Source organism: Phoxinus phoxinus (genome assembly GCF_949152265.1).
Source record: "Phoxinus phoxinus genome assembly, chromosome: 5".
Lineage (NCBI taxonomy): Eukaryota > Metazoa > Chordata > Actinopteri > Cypriniformes > Leuciscidae > Phoxinus > Phoxinus phoxinus.
In genome coordinates this window covers 28,865,013-28,883,753 of record NC_136880.1, presented here as the reverse complement: position 1 = coordinate 28,883,753, position 18,741 = coordinate 28,865,013, and the positions used below count along the sequence as shown (strand labels likewise).

Below are 18,741 nucleotides of genomic sequence, written 5' to 3'. Positions count from 1 at the left end.
GAAGTGACTAACGTAGGCCGGAAGTGGGAAATTAAGACTAAGCGGGACTTTTAATTTTTGCAGCGGTAAAATATAATGGAAAGCTTTGAATCCTACCCATGCAGTTAAAGTTTTCCACAAGTCGGGTAGGTGATAGTAATACGTTCCCTTCTATTCGTATTAAATATAGCATAATGGAGACGAAGTTATTGTAGAACTAACAAAAATAAACCGAGCCTAGCAGAAGAACTGACGTTAAAACTAAGTTAACTAACGTTACGGTTAACGTCACAGCACTTTGCATTTGAAATTAAAGCTGGATTAAAGCTTTATCTTACAATTTTGTACTTTTATACAACCCTGACAACTCTACATGCCTTTTAATAGGATAATATGTATGTTATTAGCACAATCAAGTTTGTGAAACGACCAGGCTGGGCTTTGTTTACATTAGTGTTGTGTTGTGTTGTCAAGTGCTGAACTGTCGGACAGCCAGAGTCTAAAACTTAGGAAACGTTAACTTACCGCAGTTATTTGTCTTAATTATCGTGACACGAGTCAATTAACGTTACCCAATTTAACTTTTATTTCGATGATGAAGGGACACTCGTTTTTGTTGCGCCATTGTACATAAACATGAAACAATAACACGCTATGTTGTGGGTAATGTTCTGCAACACTGCCATTGATTCTGTTGTGACCTATTCGGTCATGTGACACCAGTTATTGTGGGTTTATTACATATTATATTTGACAGGTTGATAAAGACAGAAGCTTGTTCTCAGTCAGTCTGTAGCTTCGTTATGGCTGTTGGAGAGCTCTGTCTAATTGATAAGGATGTTTCAAGGTGAGTTTAACTCATTCTACTTCAGATTTAGACTATCAATACTTGATTGTACATTAATTGGATTGTATTTTAAGTACAGTAGTGTGTGATGGTGACTTCACTGAAGATATTTATTTTTAGTCTACTAGAGGTCCATCTGAATCCCAGCATTTCATCCTTAAATCTTCACTGCAATCGCCTCACTAAGATTGAGGGCTTGACGACAGCTTGGTACATAAGACATCTAGACCTGTCATCCAATCACATCTGTCGTATAGAAGGATTAGCTTCCCTGTCCTCTCTGCGCACCCTAAACCTGTCCTGCAACCTAATTTATAAAGTAGAAGGTAAAGCTCACACTTTTTGAGGCAGAAAATATTAAGAATGTATTTTATCTTTTACAATTTTTTGCTGTAAAACAATGTTCGAAAAATGTGTCTTATTTTGTCAATACATGGATTTATTTCAGGACTTAATGGACTTACAAACCTGACAAGACTGAATTTGGCCTACAATCAAATAAATGACCTAACTGGTAGGTTAGATTGCATTTACATCAACTATGTTAATTTCTGAGTAGTTTGTTTTAGCTCTCTGAATAATTTGACATTTAAGATAAGAAATGCACACTGACATTCAGAAGTTTGGGGTTGGTAAGATTTTTTAAATGTTTTTGAAAGAAATATCTTATGCTCACCATTATGCTCATATTTTTTTAAATTATCCAATATACAATAAAACAGTGAAATACTTTATCATTGCAATTCATCTTTTTTATATACCTTTCTAATATGATTTTAATATATATTTTACAGTGTAATTTATTCTTGTGATGGCAAAGCTTTATTTTCAACAGCCTTTATTCAGTCTCAAAAATCCTTCTAATATGTTGAATTTGTGCTCATTTAAATGTTTTATACTAATAATGTTGAAAACAGTTGTTCTGCTTAATATTTGAGTGAAAATCAAGAAGCATTTTTTCTGGATTTTCTTTCTCCAGAATTTATTTGAAGTAGAAATCTTTTTTTAACAATGTTAAAGTCACTTTTGAACAACTTAATGCATCCCTGCTGAATAAAAGTACCTTAATAAGATTGTAAAAAAAAAATTTAACAACAGTAGTGTAGATCACAATTAGACAACTGTGTATTCATTCTCTGCTCTGTGCTTTTAGGTCTTTTGTATCTCCATGGAGCGGATTACAAACTAAAGAACCTGCAGCTCCACAGCAATCGTTTGGAGAGTATGAACCACCTGCTGCAGTGCATGGTGGGACTGCAGAATCTGAAAGATGTTACTCTTAGCAAGGACGGTGCACAGAATCCAATCTGCTCGCTGCCAGGTTTGTTGGAAAAAGTCATCCTGACATGTAATGAAATGTGGTGAAAGGTCTGAAATAGTGAAAAAAAAATGACTGTAAGGATGCGACTGACCTTATTGCATATGCATTTGTAGGAGTTTCCCTTTCACACACAAAATTTACATGAGGAGAGTATTTAAAAAGTAGATTTACTAAGGATCGCACTTGTCAGTTTACTGGTATTTGTGCCATTGTTTACCGCCCAAAAAAAGCAGGCCCTAAACCAGATGATAATTTGTGTCATTATGGAAATGATCTAACGGCGTCTGTGTTCTTTAATTTGCATGTCGTAAGATCACGCGCAGAACTTTACACTCCCATCAGCGGAGGAATTGTTTGGAATTGTGCTCTCATGTTAATTTGCCCTGTTTAGTAAATCTGGCCCCTAGTATCACTGGTATGTTGTTCCTATGTTTTAGGCTACAGGGAAATGGTTCTTCAATCTCTGCATCAAGTCACCACACTAGATGGAGTAGATCGCCTTGGAAACACATCTCATTTAGCAGAGGACAGTCCCATGGATGTTCCTGGTCTTGAGGACTTTCTTGAGTTTCTAATATCATCCGACACTAGTGTTAATGGAGAACTGGTAAAAAAAATATTTTTACCATACTTTTTAATTAGCTAACCCTAACTTATATATTTATCTGAGGTGGTAGTGAGACACATGCTTATGTTCAGAGTGTTTCTTTATTATGAAGGCAAAGTCAGATGCTCCTCTCACTACTCCACGGATCGATGAAGTCCTGACCCAGTTTCGGAAACGAGGCGGAAAACCAACTGCAGAAAATCAAGAAAATGAGCAGCGAATTAAAAAACTAGAGCAGCAAGTTTCTCATCTAATTCAGAAGGTACATTATGTAAAAATTATCAGTATTAGAATGATAATTTAACATTTCGAAATGTAGCAAAAAGTACAAATTCTACATTTGTACTTAGATCCCTACAGGGGCTGGCTTTAACACCAACAGTTCTGTACCTTCTGTGGTACATAAAGCTAAAAGAGACACCGATCAGACATCAGAGAGCGAATGTGACAGTGGAAAAGAGAACCAACGGCTTTCCAGAATCCTGTCTCATCCCAGAGGCTCTGCAGGGAAAAAACTGTCTAAGGACACCAAACCCAAACAATCTGAAAGGTGAAGTAACTTGTACACACATATATATATACTGTATATGTGCACTTGGTCTCAAACTGAATTTCAAGTGTTTTTTGTGAATTTAGACTTCAGTTGCACAAACACTTCTCATTATAGTTTACTGGATTTGATTAATAATGTAATAATGTTTACTTCAGCACAGACCTTGAATTGTGTTTTAAGAGGCTGTTCAAAATATTTACTTGCTACATTCTTTACCCAATACAAACAGACTGGATGGTGCATCTAACAAAGGCTTTGCAGTAGTCCAGTAATCGGGGCAGTTTATAAATTGTCCTTGCTCCTCCCACTTAAAATTGCTTGTACACAAGAATGATTACGCTGTCACAAAGTTCATTTAGCTTCATCAAAATTTAAACTTCAATTCGCACGGAACTAGAGAGAGCTACTATTGATGAGTTACAGCAATAATATTTGAATACATACAATAATGCATCCTTATGTTCATTTAAATTATTTATATTCATATAGTTCTATATATTTATAATATAAAAAAATATGTTACATAACTTATCCATAAGTTCTATTATCTACTTACTATCTCTCACTAGTCCGAAATGGATTTTGTTTCCATTGCAGTGTGACAAATACACAGAAGCAGAAGTCGACGAAGCTGGCTGTTGGTGCCCGTAGGAGGACATCAGTCCAGAGCTCTGGGTCTTTTGAAACCATAGAGCCTGTAAAAAAGGGCCCCAAAAGCATCAAAGCAAGTCCTAGCAAAAGCTCAACTCAACCTCAAGAGGAAACCTACAGGGTATGCAAACTGCACTGCTCAGGTCCAGCATTTATTTATTTATTATTAAGCTACTGTAGATGTAAAAAGAGTAAAGCGCTTGTGTTTTTACATGCAGGCAATAGTGGAAGAGCGAGACCAGGAGCGGGAGCGGCGCTGGAAGGCAGAGCAGGCTGCAAAGAGACTTACCGAACAGGTCAAGAACCTGCAGACTCAAGCCAGCGAGGAAAAGGACCTCCAGAGTTTGGCCTTACACACCACAGACAGGTGAGGACAAACAGTTCTCTGTTAAAATGGATAGTTTCACTTTGTCTCTTTATGTTTATGCCTTTGAATGTAAATGAAATGTGAATGCAAATTGAGCAGCCCAATTAAGAGTTTTTCTGCGGACAAAGTTACTTTTTTTATTTTTTATTTTTTTTATTTTACCAATGAACACAATTAGCTGCAACACCTATTATCTCACTCATATACACATTCTCTCCCATCAAGGACATCTTAACAATCTCCAGCCATCCAAGTGTTTGCAGAGAATGTTTGGCTTGACGTATTGCACCTAATTGGTGTCAGCTCCAGCTGAAATGTTGGCTCTGAATACACTCGAGTATAATTAAATTTTATTAGAAGTTTCCAGAGACACCACTGCAGGCCCTGATGTATGAAGCTCTGCCATCCCACCTGCACAGCAGTTTCTGTGGCATGATGATGGCCCTGATATTGTGCTCCAATATTATAGCCCACGCGCTCCCCCTGGTGATAAATCGTAATTATAATGGAGATTAAAGTCATGGTGACAGGCACATGTCTGCTGCAGATCATCAATCAATCCTAATTACCAGCCCTGCAGCTTTCTGCTGCTAATGATTCTCACCTCACTGTCCAGTATCTGCTTTGTTAACTCTTTATCTGCTACAGATGTGTAAAAGACAGTGAATATGACAGTGTCATATTTTAATGTCATCAAAGTACAGAAGTTTTAATATGTAATTCACTTTTTGCTATAGTGCAGTGTGTCGGAGCTGTGGCCTAATGGGTAATGGTGACATGTTGCCCCTTGGTGCTTAATGCAGATGTGTGTTTGAATCCGGTTGAAATCAATTTCCCAATCCTGTTGTCCATTCTTTTCCAGATCACTTTCAGTCATATCTGTAATGTCCTATCAATAAGCTTTGTCAATAAATGTTTGGATTTAAATAGGCAAATGGTCAATTATTGGATCATCATTGCAGTGATTATTATGTTTCTAGCATGTTATATGTTTGGGAACCGATCTTAACCCTAATTGAAGTGCATAGCTTTTCATTTCTTAAACAACCATGTAGGAAGACACATCACGGCCATATTCCAGGATGACAATGTCAAGATTCATCAGGCTTAAATTGTGAAAGAATGATTGGGAGGGAGCATGAAGAATCATTTTCACACAGTCCATACCATGCATACAACATACTAGAAACCTAATAATCTGCAATAATAATCCAATCATAGACTCTTAAGTATTTGCCTATTTAAATCCTTTTTTTTTTTGGCCGGGCAGTGTAAATTAAATTACAAAACAAAACAAAAAATTTACCAACCCCAAATTTATGAATGGTGGTGTACATGAATGCGTGGTGAAACATAATGATTATATTAAAAAATATTGTGAGAAATGAGATCTGTCTTTTTCCTTTAGGCTGAAGGAGTTGTTGTTAAAAGAGCGCTCTGACCGGGCAGGATTGCAGACTCGTTTGCAGGAGTTGGAGGAGAGGTACAGGTCAACGTTAGAACAGCTGGAGCAGGTGCACAACAGGGAAGATCAACACAAGAGGGCGCTGCACAGTCAGAAGGACAGCATGACCCAAGCAGAGGCTCTTAGGGAACGACAGCGTGGAGAAGAGGTAGAATAACATGTGCAGCCCATGGCTGTCCAAAATCCCCCTCCCCCTTACCCTTAAATAGGGCACTATTTGACGGGACAGCCATTTGTAGTGTTGTCTGATACCATAATGGACGTTATCGGATGCACTCATTTAATCCCATAATGCACCGCAATAATGAGTATGCAACCGATGTACACTCAACGGCTAGAGAATACCATATTGCACTGTGAAGGTCGTGCCGAATGAATTCCCGCATCATCCTTTCATTTTCCAAACCGCTGGTCCAATGTGGGTACAGCGTAATATCATACACTGCTTTTTAATTGATTTTTTACATTGTTCAATTAAGGGTTTTCCATGACAAGAGATCAAGATAAATGTTTTCATTAAGTTTAAAATTATTTTTAAACAGGGAGCACAAACTATGCAAAAGCGGCAGCCCTTCCAGCACACTCAGTGTCCGAATTATCTCACTCGTTTTCATTCACTCCTTCAAGTAGGCCATATTAGTGGGCTAATGTAGAGAATAGTGAATGATGGTATAGGGGGCAATTTCGAACACAGCTCCATAGCATGAACTGAGTGCTCCAATATAGTGTATGAGATCTACAAGGTACAAGAGTTGACTTGGTTCATATCTGAACCATGAATCCAATCTTCATTGACCTAACAAGAACTGTTCCTACTTACTAGAATGACACTGAAATATCAGCCACGTAAAGAGCAATTTTTGTGGGATGGTTAAAGAAGCAGCTCCCAAATAAATATATAGGCATTTGGCTGAATTGCAAACTTTTTGACATTTTGAATCCTTTGAATTGAGAGGAATATTTTACACATGACCTTTTGCATGTGTTTGAATGGCTACCATTGGAAAGCTGCTTGAAGTACCACTTGAGCAGAAAAACACTCTTCAAAACCTGCTATATGACCTGCTATATTATTTCAGATGAAGAGGACTCAGGAGTTGGGGAATAAAGCATCCGCCTTAAAAAGGGAAGTTGAAATACTCCGTGCATCAGCACGACAGCACAAAGAGAAGCTGCAGCATTTGCATGAACTTTTGGCCTCCAGAGAGGAGATGCACAGGTACGTAAGCACCACACGGAATCGTGTCCATGATTATTTTCTTAGTCGTAATAAGAGTGACTGTCTGAAAATTGTTTCGTTTACAAAACAGGAAATTTCAACTGTTTTATCTTGCACCTGTGTTTAACTTTGTGGGACAGGAAAGAGCTTGCAACCCGACTGCTTCCTGGTGGGACTGAGTTTAAGGAGGCTGTAGACAAAGAGGTGGCGGCGACAGAGCAGAGATTTGCTCAGAAACAGGCTGATTTGGAACAGAAGATCACTGATTCTAGAAGACAGTATGCTGCTCTAGAGGATGAATTTCGCATTGCTCTCACCATTGAGTCAAAGCGTTTCTCAGAGGTAAATCTAAAGTTGAGGTAACATTTTTAGTCGGAACAGTCTTATTAGAATAAATAATATATATATATATATATTTTGTGACATGACGTTTTATTTAGAATTGATTGTAAATTTGAAGTCACTGGGGAGAACATGTAAATATACTGTTATTTAGAATTAGCTTTCATTGTTATATTTTCAGTTTTCATAAAAAAAATTCACGCGACCCTAGTGCGTTTGGAGAATGGATAGATGTTGTTGCATTTGTGTGTGTGTGTGTATATATATATATATATATATATATATATATATATATATATATATATATATATATATATTTATATTAAATAGTTTTCAGTTAAGTAGTTTTAGTTTTGTGTGTGTATTTGTGTTTGTTTGTTTGTTTATTTGTTCCTGGTAAACCATATGTAATGGGAACTAAATTTTTGGACCTCATGAGGAAAACAGCTTTTTGAAAATGTAAAAATGCAGAAAGTTTTGTAATGGATAGGTTTAGAGTTAGGGGATAGAATATTCGGTTTTATATATACAGTATAAAATTCATTATTTCTATGGAAAGTCCCCATGAAACATGGAAACCCAACTCGTGTGTGTGGTTTTTAGGTCAAGGAGGGGTTTGATCAGATGTCTGCTGAACTCTTAGAAGTGAAGTCAAGCCTCAGCCAGTCTCAGCAGAAAGAGAAGCAGTCGGCCTCTCTGGTGCAGGAACTCACAGCTATGGTAAAAGAGCAGAAAACACGAATTACTGAGATACTCAAAGCCAAAAAAGAAGCTGCCATTGAATTCCAGGTAAGACCAAAGATTTTACTTACAAAAAAATATATAGGTTCATGATTTTGTTGTTCTTCACAGAAATCTACATCATTATCATTATACATGTCTAGAAATGTAGCCAGATGTTCTTTTTTTTTATCGAATGGTTGTGATTTCAATCAGTTCTTAGGAAGTGCCTCATAAATTACATTATGCTCTGTTTTTGCATGTTAGGCCCGTGTGCAGTCATTGGAATCCAGGTTAGAGGATGATAAACGACTTAACCTACAGGTGGAGCTACTGAAGAAGGACAAATCCAAGCTGATCTCCCAGCTAACTGCTCAAGAGTCTGTCATAGATGGACTACGGGCAGAGAGGAAGATCTGGGGCCAGGAACTTGCACTGCAAGGTACTGTACATCCGTAACTTTAAGAAAACTGTAAGAAAATATGATGCATATAGAGTCTTTTGTATTTGAACTAAGTTTTGTGTTTGTCCTTTTGCTTAGGTGCATCCTTAGCACAGGACCGTGGTCGACTTGAGGCCAGAATTGAGGTTTTGTTAACCGAACTGGAATCACAGAAGAAGCAGAATGAGAGAGACAATGATGCACTTAGGATTAAAGCTAAGATTGTTGATGACCAGACAGAGACCATTCGTAAACTAAAAGAGGTGAAGTCCTACTCACTCACAAAACTATAATCTAAGATATAAATTAAGGCTGTCAATTGATTATAATTTTTTTAAAATAATTAATTGATTATTACAATTGCATGTGTTTATTAATTAATCATATTAACCACCAATATGGCATGAGTGCCACTTTTATAAGACAACATTTGATGTTAAACAATACAACTTTTCAAAATGCTTCTCAATACATCTTTAATTGATCATGTGGTAAGCTATTCCTTGTATCACAAAATCTACACTACCGTTTAAAAGTTTAGGGTCTGTATGTTATTTTTGAATGTTTTTGAAATCAGTCTCTATTTCAAGATATGTCAGTGCAAGTTGTTTTGAGTTAAAACAATCTCAATAATGCATTTTAGTCAGGGACTAGGCTCAAAGGGATAGTTCACCCAAACATTTTTTTACTCACCCTCAAGTTGTTTCAAATCTAAATGAGTTTCTTTCTTTTGTTGAACACAAATTAAGATATTTTTTCCAAATTAATGGAGCGGTTCAGTACAAATTTTCTGAAGAGACTCGATCGCATTATACGATGAACGGATTGAATTTACCGGTACGCTTTTATGCTCATATAAACATTGATCAGCGAACATAAACAGAAGAAAACTCAACCAAACCTGCTTGATGTGTGAGAACAAACCTCTTGCAGAAGCTCAAACGTGCATTAAATACATTAAATACAAAAAAAGTCTGATGAGCAAAAATCTAATGTGTAATATTGCCAGTTTTCATCACCTGGCTCATTTTGTTCTGACATATTGCTTTCTAGGCATTGCTGGAACGAGATGAGCAGATCCGTAGACTCCGTGACGAGAGTGTGCAGGACCAGCGAAAGCTGAAGCAGCAGCTGGAGGAGGAAATGGCCTCTGCAGCGGAGCTCAGAGACACAGTGGAGCAGCTCAGTCTCAGGAAGGAGGAGCTGAAACAACAGCTCCTTGATAAGGAGGTGGAGCTTGATGAGGTTAAAGACACATACAGGTATGGAATAATAATCGTAATCACCAATATATTATGATTCCACGCTGTAACCCTGATTTATTGCTTATCAAGCAATATGGTTTTTTTTTTAAATGCTGGCTGCTGATGCCTGCTGCACTCATCACACAGATATAATCCTTTAAATTCAACAGCTATCCAAAATAGACTCATATATGAAACTTTTGCAGGGCCTCAAGTAAGAAATGGCAGGAAAAGGCTGAACTGTTGAACAGGCTCGAGAGCCAGGTGAAGAGAATGAAGGACGGTTTTGATTCCAAAGAGAGAACGCTGTTGGAGGAAAGGGACAAAGCTTCACAAGCACACAGGTATGAGATGGGCAGCAGGTCCTAATTTGGCCTATGTACTATAGATTTGATACAATAAACCTGATTTATTAGAGCGGCAGTGGAGAAGCTTCACTGTGTGGACGATGCCTTCCGTAGACAACTGGAGACTCTACAAGCTTCCCATCAGGCGGAACTACTTCATCTTGCGAATGACAAACAGAAACAGATAGAAAAGGCCAATCAGAAGGTATTACTGCCACTGTAACAAGTTATCATTTCTGTATTGATTCATCATATTTGCATTCATGTTGCTAGTGTTGTCACGTTCAAACAAACTGCTTGACAAAAATGAGCAGATGTAGAATGAGTTGTTTTTAATTTATTGTCCTAATGATTGACTGATGCTTGAATAGCACTCTTTCTTTAGTCCAAATTAATTTTTCTGTAACCACAGGTGCTCCAGGTGGAGGAGGAAATGCGCCAGCTGCTTGAGGAAACTGAGAGTAATAAAAGGGTAATGGAGGAGAAAATGAGACGCCTCACACAAGTGATGAAAGACTTCTGACGGCTCCTACCATTACAAACCAAAAGACAAATACTTGAAGATGCCTTATGTCTTATATAAGAAGACTTATGTCACTGAGTCTGACTGCCAACATGAACATATCCTGAAATTATTGTACTTATTAGAGTCCAGCCTACTGTGTTTAACTATTTTTGGCTTTGTTTCACATTACATAAATACTAAATGGCTGTGAACTGACTGTAATTGTGTTTTTTTATTTTTAATTTTTTTATTATAACACATTTTAATATAATATAACATTTTATATATTTTCTGGTGTGTATATATATATACTTTTTGTGTTTGTAAAAATGTTGTTCCTTAAACATACAACATCATAAAATGCTTTTAATATAACATCGCCTTTTTATTTACTTTTCTGTTTAAATTGTAATTAAATTCTAAAATCGATGTTATTCCGTATTCGGTGTGTTATTTTTTGGAACATTCAATTAAATTTTGAAACATTTTATTGGCACGAACCTCTGGAACGCTCAAGTGGAGACCAGAGCCATACGTTGCCATAGTAACAGTCATCTTACGTCATTTCCTCTCATTTAAAAACCCCCGAGCCATCAGTAGTAGAAGTGTAGCCTGAGGTAAATAAGTGCAAGAGATGATTGTTGCTCCCCCTCACCGTCACCAGCTAAACTGAGGTCGACCTCCATACCTCTAAACGGGACAAAGAGGGTGTTTTCGAATTACACCGGGCGTTTGGATGGTATGGCTGAGTCGAACAGCGCGAGTTTTCCTCACACGACACCGAACGGGTCCAGTCGCCATGAGAAGAGTTTGGGTCTCCTCACAGTCAAGTTCGTTACTCTGCTTCAAGAGGCCAAAGATGGGGTGCTCGATCTCAAAGTGGTGGGTTAAAATACAATTACGAGTGGCAGAATGAATGAACGAAGTGAATGAATGAAAGTCGGCGGGCTGTTCAGTGAGGAACTCTGTCAGGAATTACACAAAGGAACTTTTACCTGAGTGGACCTTCACCGAGTTTTGAGGCACTTAACGTTATACAGAATTACTACGTGTTTGGCTCGTAGTTAATTAAAAGTGTTAAAGAGCAAACAGAAATGGCGTGTTATTGTGTCAGAGGGACTTTTGAACAGAAACCCGTGGGATTCTCGCAGCAGGTGTTTGTTACCTGACGCTTGAGGCAGCAGAGTGTGAATTCAATGGAGACTTTTTTTTTTTTTTTAAGTTTAATCATTGCTACTTTCCTGCTAAAATGGTAGAAAATAGGGCCCTAAACTCTTTTTAAAAATTCAACAAATGGGAGGTGCTTAATAATGATATATAAAAAAAGATTTTAATAAAATAAAAATAAAAAACTACTTATTGCAGGCTATCTATCTAGCAGGGGCTAACTAGTTTGGTATCAGATGTTAGTGTGTTGATTGATAGAATAGTTTTTTTTTTTTCGTGCGTTAAAATATTGTATAATTTTTTTGTATGTATATTTTTATACATTTGAGTAAAAGGGCTGCTTGAATGCAAAATTATTTTGTAAAAATGTGTTATTTCTGGGGTCACAATTTTAAAGAATTTGTATGTCTTTTTTTTTTTTGCAGTAACAGTGTGTTGTTGTTGGTATTGGTCATTAATTTAGCCTAGTTTTTTATTATTATTTGTTTTATTTGGTCAGTTATTTTAAAAATACATGAGCATTTGTGTTTCTGCTTTTAAAAATATAATGGGACACCAAAGTGTGTAGTATTCATATAATGTGCATGTACATTTTGTTACTTTCATTATATTCCCATCAACCATCATACAAGGACAGATGGGGTTAGTTTGACCAGCTCTAGCACACCTGTCCATATGTATCATGTTGGCACTCGTATCCCAATGATAACAGTTGAGAGCTGAGCTAATGTGATATTCCAACAACCTGAGCTGTTGTTACAAGCTGTAAATTACATTTGGTCCCCCTAAATAGCCAGTTCCTCTCTTCTGATTGGACATTCTCTGATAATGACATTGTGATTTTCATAGGCTGCAGACAGTTTGGCAGTCAAACAGAAGAGGAGAATCTACGACATCACTAATGTTCTGGAAGGTATTGGGCTCATTGAAAAAAAGACCAAAAACACCATTCAGTGGAAGTGAGTACAAAGATTAAGAAAGTTATCCATGTGCTACCAAATGTTGATTTGTATTGACACTATATTTATCAAAATTACTTTCCTTGTGTGATTATATATGTATTTTGTGATGTGTGCATTCTTTGCACCATGCATGCTCAATGTGATATACTTCTGTGTTGTGTAATTCTCTAATGCAGATGCTTTATCTCAATTAGGGGGGAGAGTTCAGGCTGCCAGCCTCAGGAAGTTCTCGAGCAGGTGGAAGTTCTCAAGGCAAATATTGCTGATCTGGAGATTCAAGAGAGAGAGCTGGACATGCAGAAAGCGTGTCTGCAGCAAAGCATCAAGCACTTGAATGAAGACTCCTCCAGCTGCAGATATCCTTACTGTCAGTGTATGAGCCGGAAATAGTTGCGTTTTACTTTTTCCTTATTCTCGTCTGATATTCTTCCATTTTTGGGTGGTTCCCCAGGTAATTAACAGTCCCAGAAAACGGCATTGTCGGAGGAGTGCACGTAATTACATGTTGAATGCTATCCTTGGTCCTTGTTAAGTATTTGAGTGGCCCTAGTCCAGTTTTTCCAGTCTCTTGTATACTGTGGTTCATGCTAGAGTTTCATAACCCTCACCCCACCAGTTATTCCTCTTTGGTTTAAACTTGAAGTTGTTTTATTAACAGTTCAGCCATCTCAAAATGTACATTGTCATGGTGCAAAGGCCCAAGGGGGGCATGATTATGGAAAAAATATAGAGTATTTTTTAAGAAAAATAGGAATATTTTTTTTATATTTTATTTTATATATTTATGTAGAAAAGGATTGGAGATACAATGCATTAGCCCTTGGTATATGTTCCTTAGCATTGTATACATACAGCTATGTGACACATGAGGACATATGTGATGCGTTTGGAGGGGATACTCTTCTAGCTGTCATGGCACCATCAGGAACACAATTGGAGGTCCCAGTGCCGGAGATGGTATGTTATACCAACTTGAGATTGTGCATAATTTATCTTTATTCAAAACAGTTTGAGTGTGAAAGTGGAAAAATGTTAAAGCAACACTCCACTTTTTATGGAAATAGGCTCATTTTCCAACTCCCCTAGAGTTAAACAGTTGAGTTTTACCGTTTTCGAATCCACTCAGCTGATCTCTGGGTCTGGCGGTAGCACTTTTAGCATAGCTTAGCAAAGAGTTTTGATATTTTATTATGCAGGAATGAGAGTATAGTTCCTAGTCATATTGGCCTAGAAAATCACAACTTTTCATTTTTCGTCGGTCTTAGTACACAATGTAACTACAGAAGAGTCAAGTTTTAAATAGGAAAAATATCGAAACTCTTTGGTCATTTTTTTTTTTTAGAGAGATGCTAACGGTCTTATCAGATTCAATGATCTATGCTAAGCTATGCTAAAAGTGCTACCGCCAGACCCGGAGATTGTCTGAATGGATACAAAAACAGTAAAACTCAACTGATTAACTCTAGGGGAGTTGGAAAATTAGCCTATTTCCAAAAAAAAGTTGAGTGTTCCTTTTTAAATATTTTTTTTTCTTTTCGTACATTTATATGTAAAAGGTGTTCATTTGCTTTTTTTGTGTGTGATTTTTGTCTGTATAATCTCCATGCCTTTTTCTTGACTCAGGGCCACAATGGTCAGAAGAAATACCAGGTGAACTTGCGAAGTCACACGGCTCCCATCCAGGTGATGCTGATAAACAGAGAGACGAGCTGCTCCAAGCCTGTTGTTGTCTCCGTCCCACCTTTAGACGACATTTCTGCCATGCCAACTCCACCTAGTACTCCAGCAGCGCTGCAGAGATTCCCCATCTCCTCAGCCGATCTCTGTGATCTGAAGCGTGTGCCGCTCAAAAGCCCCGCTGCAGAGCACCAACTCACTCCGTCCTCCACGTCCCCCGATATGCACATGGGTACTGCTTTCATACTGGCCCCATTCCTTACTACGTGATTTGATATTTATATACAATCATTGGATTGTAAAAAACAAACAAAAAAAAACATTATTTAACAATTAAAAAATTACATACATCACATTTAAATATATGTGAGAAGATATATTAATGAACATATATAAATATATATTTCCATTCAAAAGTTTGGTTGTTTTTTTGGTGATAAATCTCTTATGCTTGCTAAGTTTGCATTTATTGATCAAATATACATTAAAAACAGTCATTTGTGAAATATTACAATTTAAAAGATTTCTATTTTAATATATTTTAAAATGTAATTTATTCATTATATTATATATTCCTTGTATTACATCAGCATCATTACTCCAGTCTTCAGTGTCTCAGAAATCATTCTAATATGCTGATTTGATGATCCAGAAAAATGTATCAATGTTGAACTTAAACTGCTATATATTTTCAGGATTCTCTGATCAATAGGAAGTTCAAAAGAACGCTTTTAACTGAATAAAATACATTTCTCTAAAAGAAAATAATTTTGAATTGTAGTGTATATGAGAATTTTTATACAGTATTTTAATGATTGATTTCAGTTACAATTTCTACCTCTTTTCTACCTTTTTTTTTATTTATTTTTTATAAAGAATGCCACCCTGAGTCTCCTGCCAGTCAGTGTTTGCTGATGCAGGGCTCTCTAGATGGACCTGAAGAACAGCAGAGGGACATGGGTGGTCAGGATCTGCAGTCCATGCTGGAAGAAATGAGGGATGAGAGAGAAGGTAACATGGATGCCATTATACCAACAACAAACAAAAAAAAGATTTTTATATTTTTCAGTGAACTTCAAGGAGATGCATCTCCTAATTTACACTTGCCTTTTCCATTTTTCTCCAGGTGTTTCTAACCTCATTGATGAATTGATGTCTTCAGATGGTAAGTTCTTTACAAATATTTTTTCAGCCATTTATTTGTGTCAGTGTTGGCCTTCTGCACAGCCCCCTTGTGGCCACACACAACAGCTTCCTTTGGTTCTATTTGTTCTGACTTGAAGCAGTTCACTGCTGACCTTATCAATTAATCATATAGCTAGCAGTGTATATAAATCTTTTTAATATGTCCTGACTCCTGACAAAACAGCTGAGTGATGGTTCCTCTCAAGGCTTCTTTCTCCTATGCTTGCCAGTTTTTCTCTATCACTTTTGCCTTAGGCTTGTTGTGTTATGGCATTGATCCCTGTTATGCAGTCATGGGATCGCTGTTATGCGCAACCTTTTTCGACATCGATAATAAGAAATACTTAAGCACTAAATTAAATTTGCCATCACAGGAATAAATTACATTTTAAAATGTATTAAAATAGAAAACCGTTGTTTAAATACTATTTACTAGTCGTTTTAATATTTCACTATATTACTGTTTATAATGTATATCAATAAATGCAGTCTTGGTGGGCATAAGATAGTTCTTTCAAAAACATTAACAACCTCAAATTTTTTAACAGTAATGTATGGATTGATACCTCTTGTTAGTATTTTTTTTTTGTAAATGCATATTGGATGAACTCAATCTGTGCCCTGTAATAACTTGTGTTTGTGTTTTTTTGTGTTTACCACTGTAGTTTTCCCCTTGCTAAGACTTTCACCTAACCCTGGTGTGGATTACAATTTCAACCTTGATGACAACGAGGGAGTCTGTGACCTTTTTGATGTGCAGATTCTTAATTATTAAAGCATGATTCATACCACACCGGTCGACACTTGCTTTCATAGGACAAAAGCAAAAAGGTAATGAGTCCCCCACCCCACCCCACTGCCAACGACTGCATTCCTGCCTCAGCGCCTGCTCCTTGAACCTTGGCTTGCACTCGCTTTCACATTCATTTACATTTCATCCTTAGCTTTGCAAGTCTTTAACAGCTTTATCCTGTCTGCCTTCAACCATGACTAATATTTAAGAGGAAGAGAGAAGAAAAGATAAACTCCTCCCACCTAAACTTTAGACACTTGTGTGTCTATTGTCATTTTGTTTGATACAGTCGTTAGTTTGTTTTCAGTTTTGTGACTTCACTCGTTGTTCCTGATGAGTGATGGTGTAATTCATAAAGGGAAATGGAGGGCAGTTTAAATGTAATCTGAGAAATTAAAACCAACCAAACATGACACGTTGTTGGAACATGTGCCTAAGATCATCTTTTTGTTCTTTGTTTTTGCCATTTCTGTGCCACCCTGCCTTATTGTTCATGATACTTTATAAAGGTTCTGACTTTATCTTCTTAGCACATATTGTAAGCTGGAGCTCTACAATGTGACATGAAAATGTATAATATAATTTAACAGCTCACACAAAGACATTTGAGTGGCTTGATTATTTGTCTAACTATTTAATCACAACACTAATTATTTGTATGTTGGTTAGTTTTGTAGTCTATTGATAGAAACACCGACACTCAATTGTGCATATTTATATTGGAGTTTACTTGTACTGGAGTTTTTTTTTTTCGTCTTTGTAACTGACTGTCATGTTGGAATATTACGATGTTGTTCACCTTGTTGTGAAATGCGAATTAGATTTTTTTTTTTAATATATATTCTAATCCTATTGCAATCCTACCTAATTTAAAAGGGGAATTAATATAATTTGTATTGTAGTGTTCTTGGTTTAGAGGACATAAAGATGTTAAACTGCCGTGGATAATCTTTGTTTATACATTCCACAAGATTGTGCCTTATGCAGTTTTTTTTTCTATTATTGTAAGTACGGTAACTTTATTTTCTCTGTATAGGTTTTCTAATCAAGAGCAATGTTTTTGTTCTGTTGCACTTTTTTTAACCAAAGTTTTATATATGTAAAATATATATATATAAAAAACACTTGCTTTTTGCTCTAGTATTGTGATCATTTATGTTTTGTGTGGAATCTCGTCTTGGAGAAGAAACGTCTGTGTTTGTAACTCTGCAATATAACACACATAAAGCATTCTTTTGGGTTGTCAAAAGCTATCAATCAATTCCTCTTTTACCTTTATTTTCAGTACATCTCTCAATCTTTTCCCGTCTCTTTCTTTTACTAAAATGTTCACGTACAGTATTGGTATTTTTCGCAACAGTTTTTAAAATTAACCCTCAACTTACAGAAAATGTAATGCTCTTTTTAAATAGACCAAAGATTGTGGCCATAACGGACTAGAAGGGGTAGCAAAAACACCTCAAAACTAAAAAGAAAAAGAAAAAAGTTTAACCCCATAAAGTCAATGTATCATAAATCTTTAATGATTCTATAAAGAAAACCTAAATAAATACTTGGTTGACAGTGTATTGTATTATATTGATTTTATATATTTAATATTTCAAGATCAACATTTACTGGACTTTGCTTATCCATAATTTTTTTAATGTATACAACAGGCACAATTAAAATGATAGAGCATTGATCTAATTTAGACGTGATTGACAACGGTATTTTAATTAAGTAGTCTGTTATAATGTTATAAAAATCTCATTGATTTACTTCACAAGCGGTCAGAAGAATTACATCTTACTTTTTGGCCATATAAATAAGAACATCTGCACCAAACTTAGTTTTTTGCTCAGTTAGGACCTCTGAATAAAATGTATGTTTTTTCCTTTTCTGGTGTGTGGCATTTTCTCAATACAATATGGGCCTAAAATACAAAAACAAAAAACACGAATTTCTGTTTTTTGGGATCCTGTGAGTATGGGGAAAGATCCTATGTGTTTAGGTTTGTTTGGATTGTGCAGCTGGACTCCACTGGAGTTAATACAGATGCTATGTCACCCCTGCTGTGACCCATAGGAATTGGCCAAGATTTCTCTTGATTGCTGCTCTGTTTCTCAAATTATTTAAAGCATTTTTTAACATATTTAAATGAGACATTTCTGGATTGAAGAACAAACTGCATGGACACATTTAAAATGGAAAAGGTGAAAATGTGCTAAATGCAATGTTAATGTTAAACTAGCAAATGAAAAACAGTCTATGATAAATTTAAAGATTGAAAACGATATTCTTGTGTAGGTTACAGAGAAGTTACGTTACGTCCAAAGCGTCTTATTATGAAAAATCATATTATTTAT

General features: G+C 36.4%; 2 protein-coding genes across 3 annotated transcripts; both read left to right on the top strand.

Annotated features, from left to right (window-relative positions):
- Positions 1–14: 14 nt before the first annotated feature.
- On the top strand, positions 15–11,042 carry lrrcc1 (leucine rich repeat and coiled-coil centrosomal protein 1). The gene is made up of 20 exons (XM_079612506.1): positions 15–125; positions 737–826; positions 947–1,152; positions 1,275–1,340; positions 1,980–2,147; positions 2,585–2,754; positions 2,867–3,016; positions 3,105–3,304; positions 3,905–4,079; positions 4,177–4,325; positions 5,734–5,938; positions 6,870–7,009; positions 7,150–7,351; positions 7,955–8,140; positions 8,339–8,513; positions 8,613–8,776; positions 9,567–9,775; positions 9,964–10,101; positions 10,174–10,309; positions 10,517–11,042. Exons 2-20 carry the CDS (start codon positions 783–785, stop codon positions 10,625–10,627), a joined length of 2,994 nt encoding a protein of 997 aa, XP_079468632.1. The 5' UTR covers positions 15–125; positions 737–782; the 3' UTR covers positions 10,628–11,042.
- A 108-nt stretch (positions 11,043–11,150) lies between these two features.
- e2f5 (E2F transcription factor 5) lies at positions 11,151–17,638 on the top strand. Of its 2 annotated transcripts, none has more exons than XM_079613178.1 (8): positions 11,151–11,491; positions 12,626–12,735; positions 12,933–13,094; positions 13,587–13,695; positions 14,362–14,647; positions 15,292–15,426; positions 15,542–15,580; positions 16,266–17,638. In XM_079613178.1, exons 1-8 carry the CDS (start codon positions 11,351–11,353, stop codon positions 16,373–16,375), a joined length of 1,092 nt encoding a protein of 363 aa, XP_079469304.1. In that variant the 5' UTR covers positions 11,151–11,350; the 3' UTR covers positions 16,376–17,638. The 2 variants fall into 2 exon arrangements, with proteins under 2 accessions (XP_079469304.1, XP_079469305.1); XM_079613179.1 differs by having other exon boundaries at positions 11,210–11,491; positions 12,933–13,097; positions 13,590–13,695; positions 16,266–17,531.
- Positions 17,639–18,741: the final 1,103 nt, after the last annotated feature.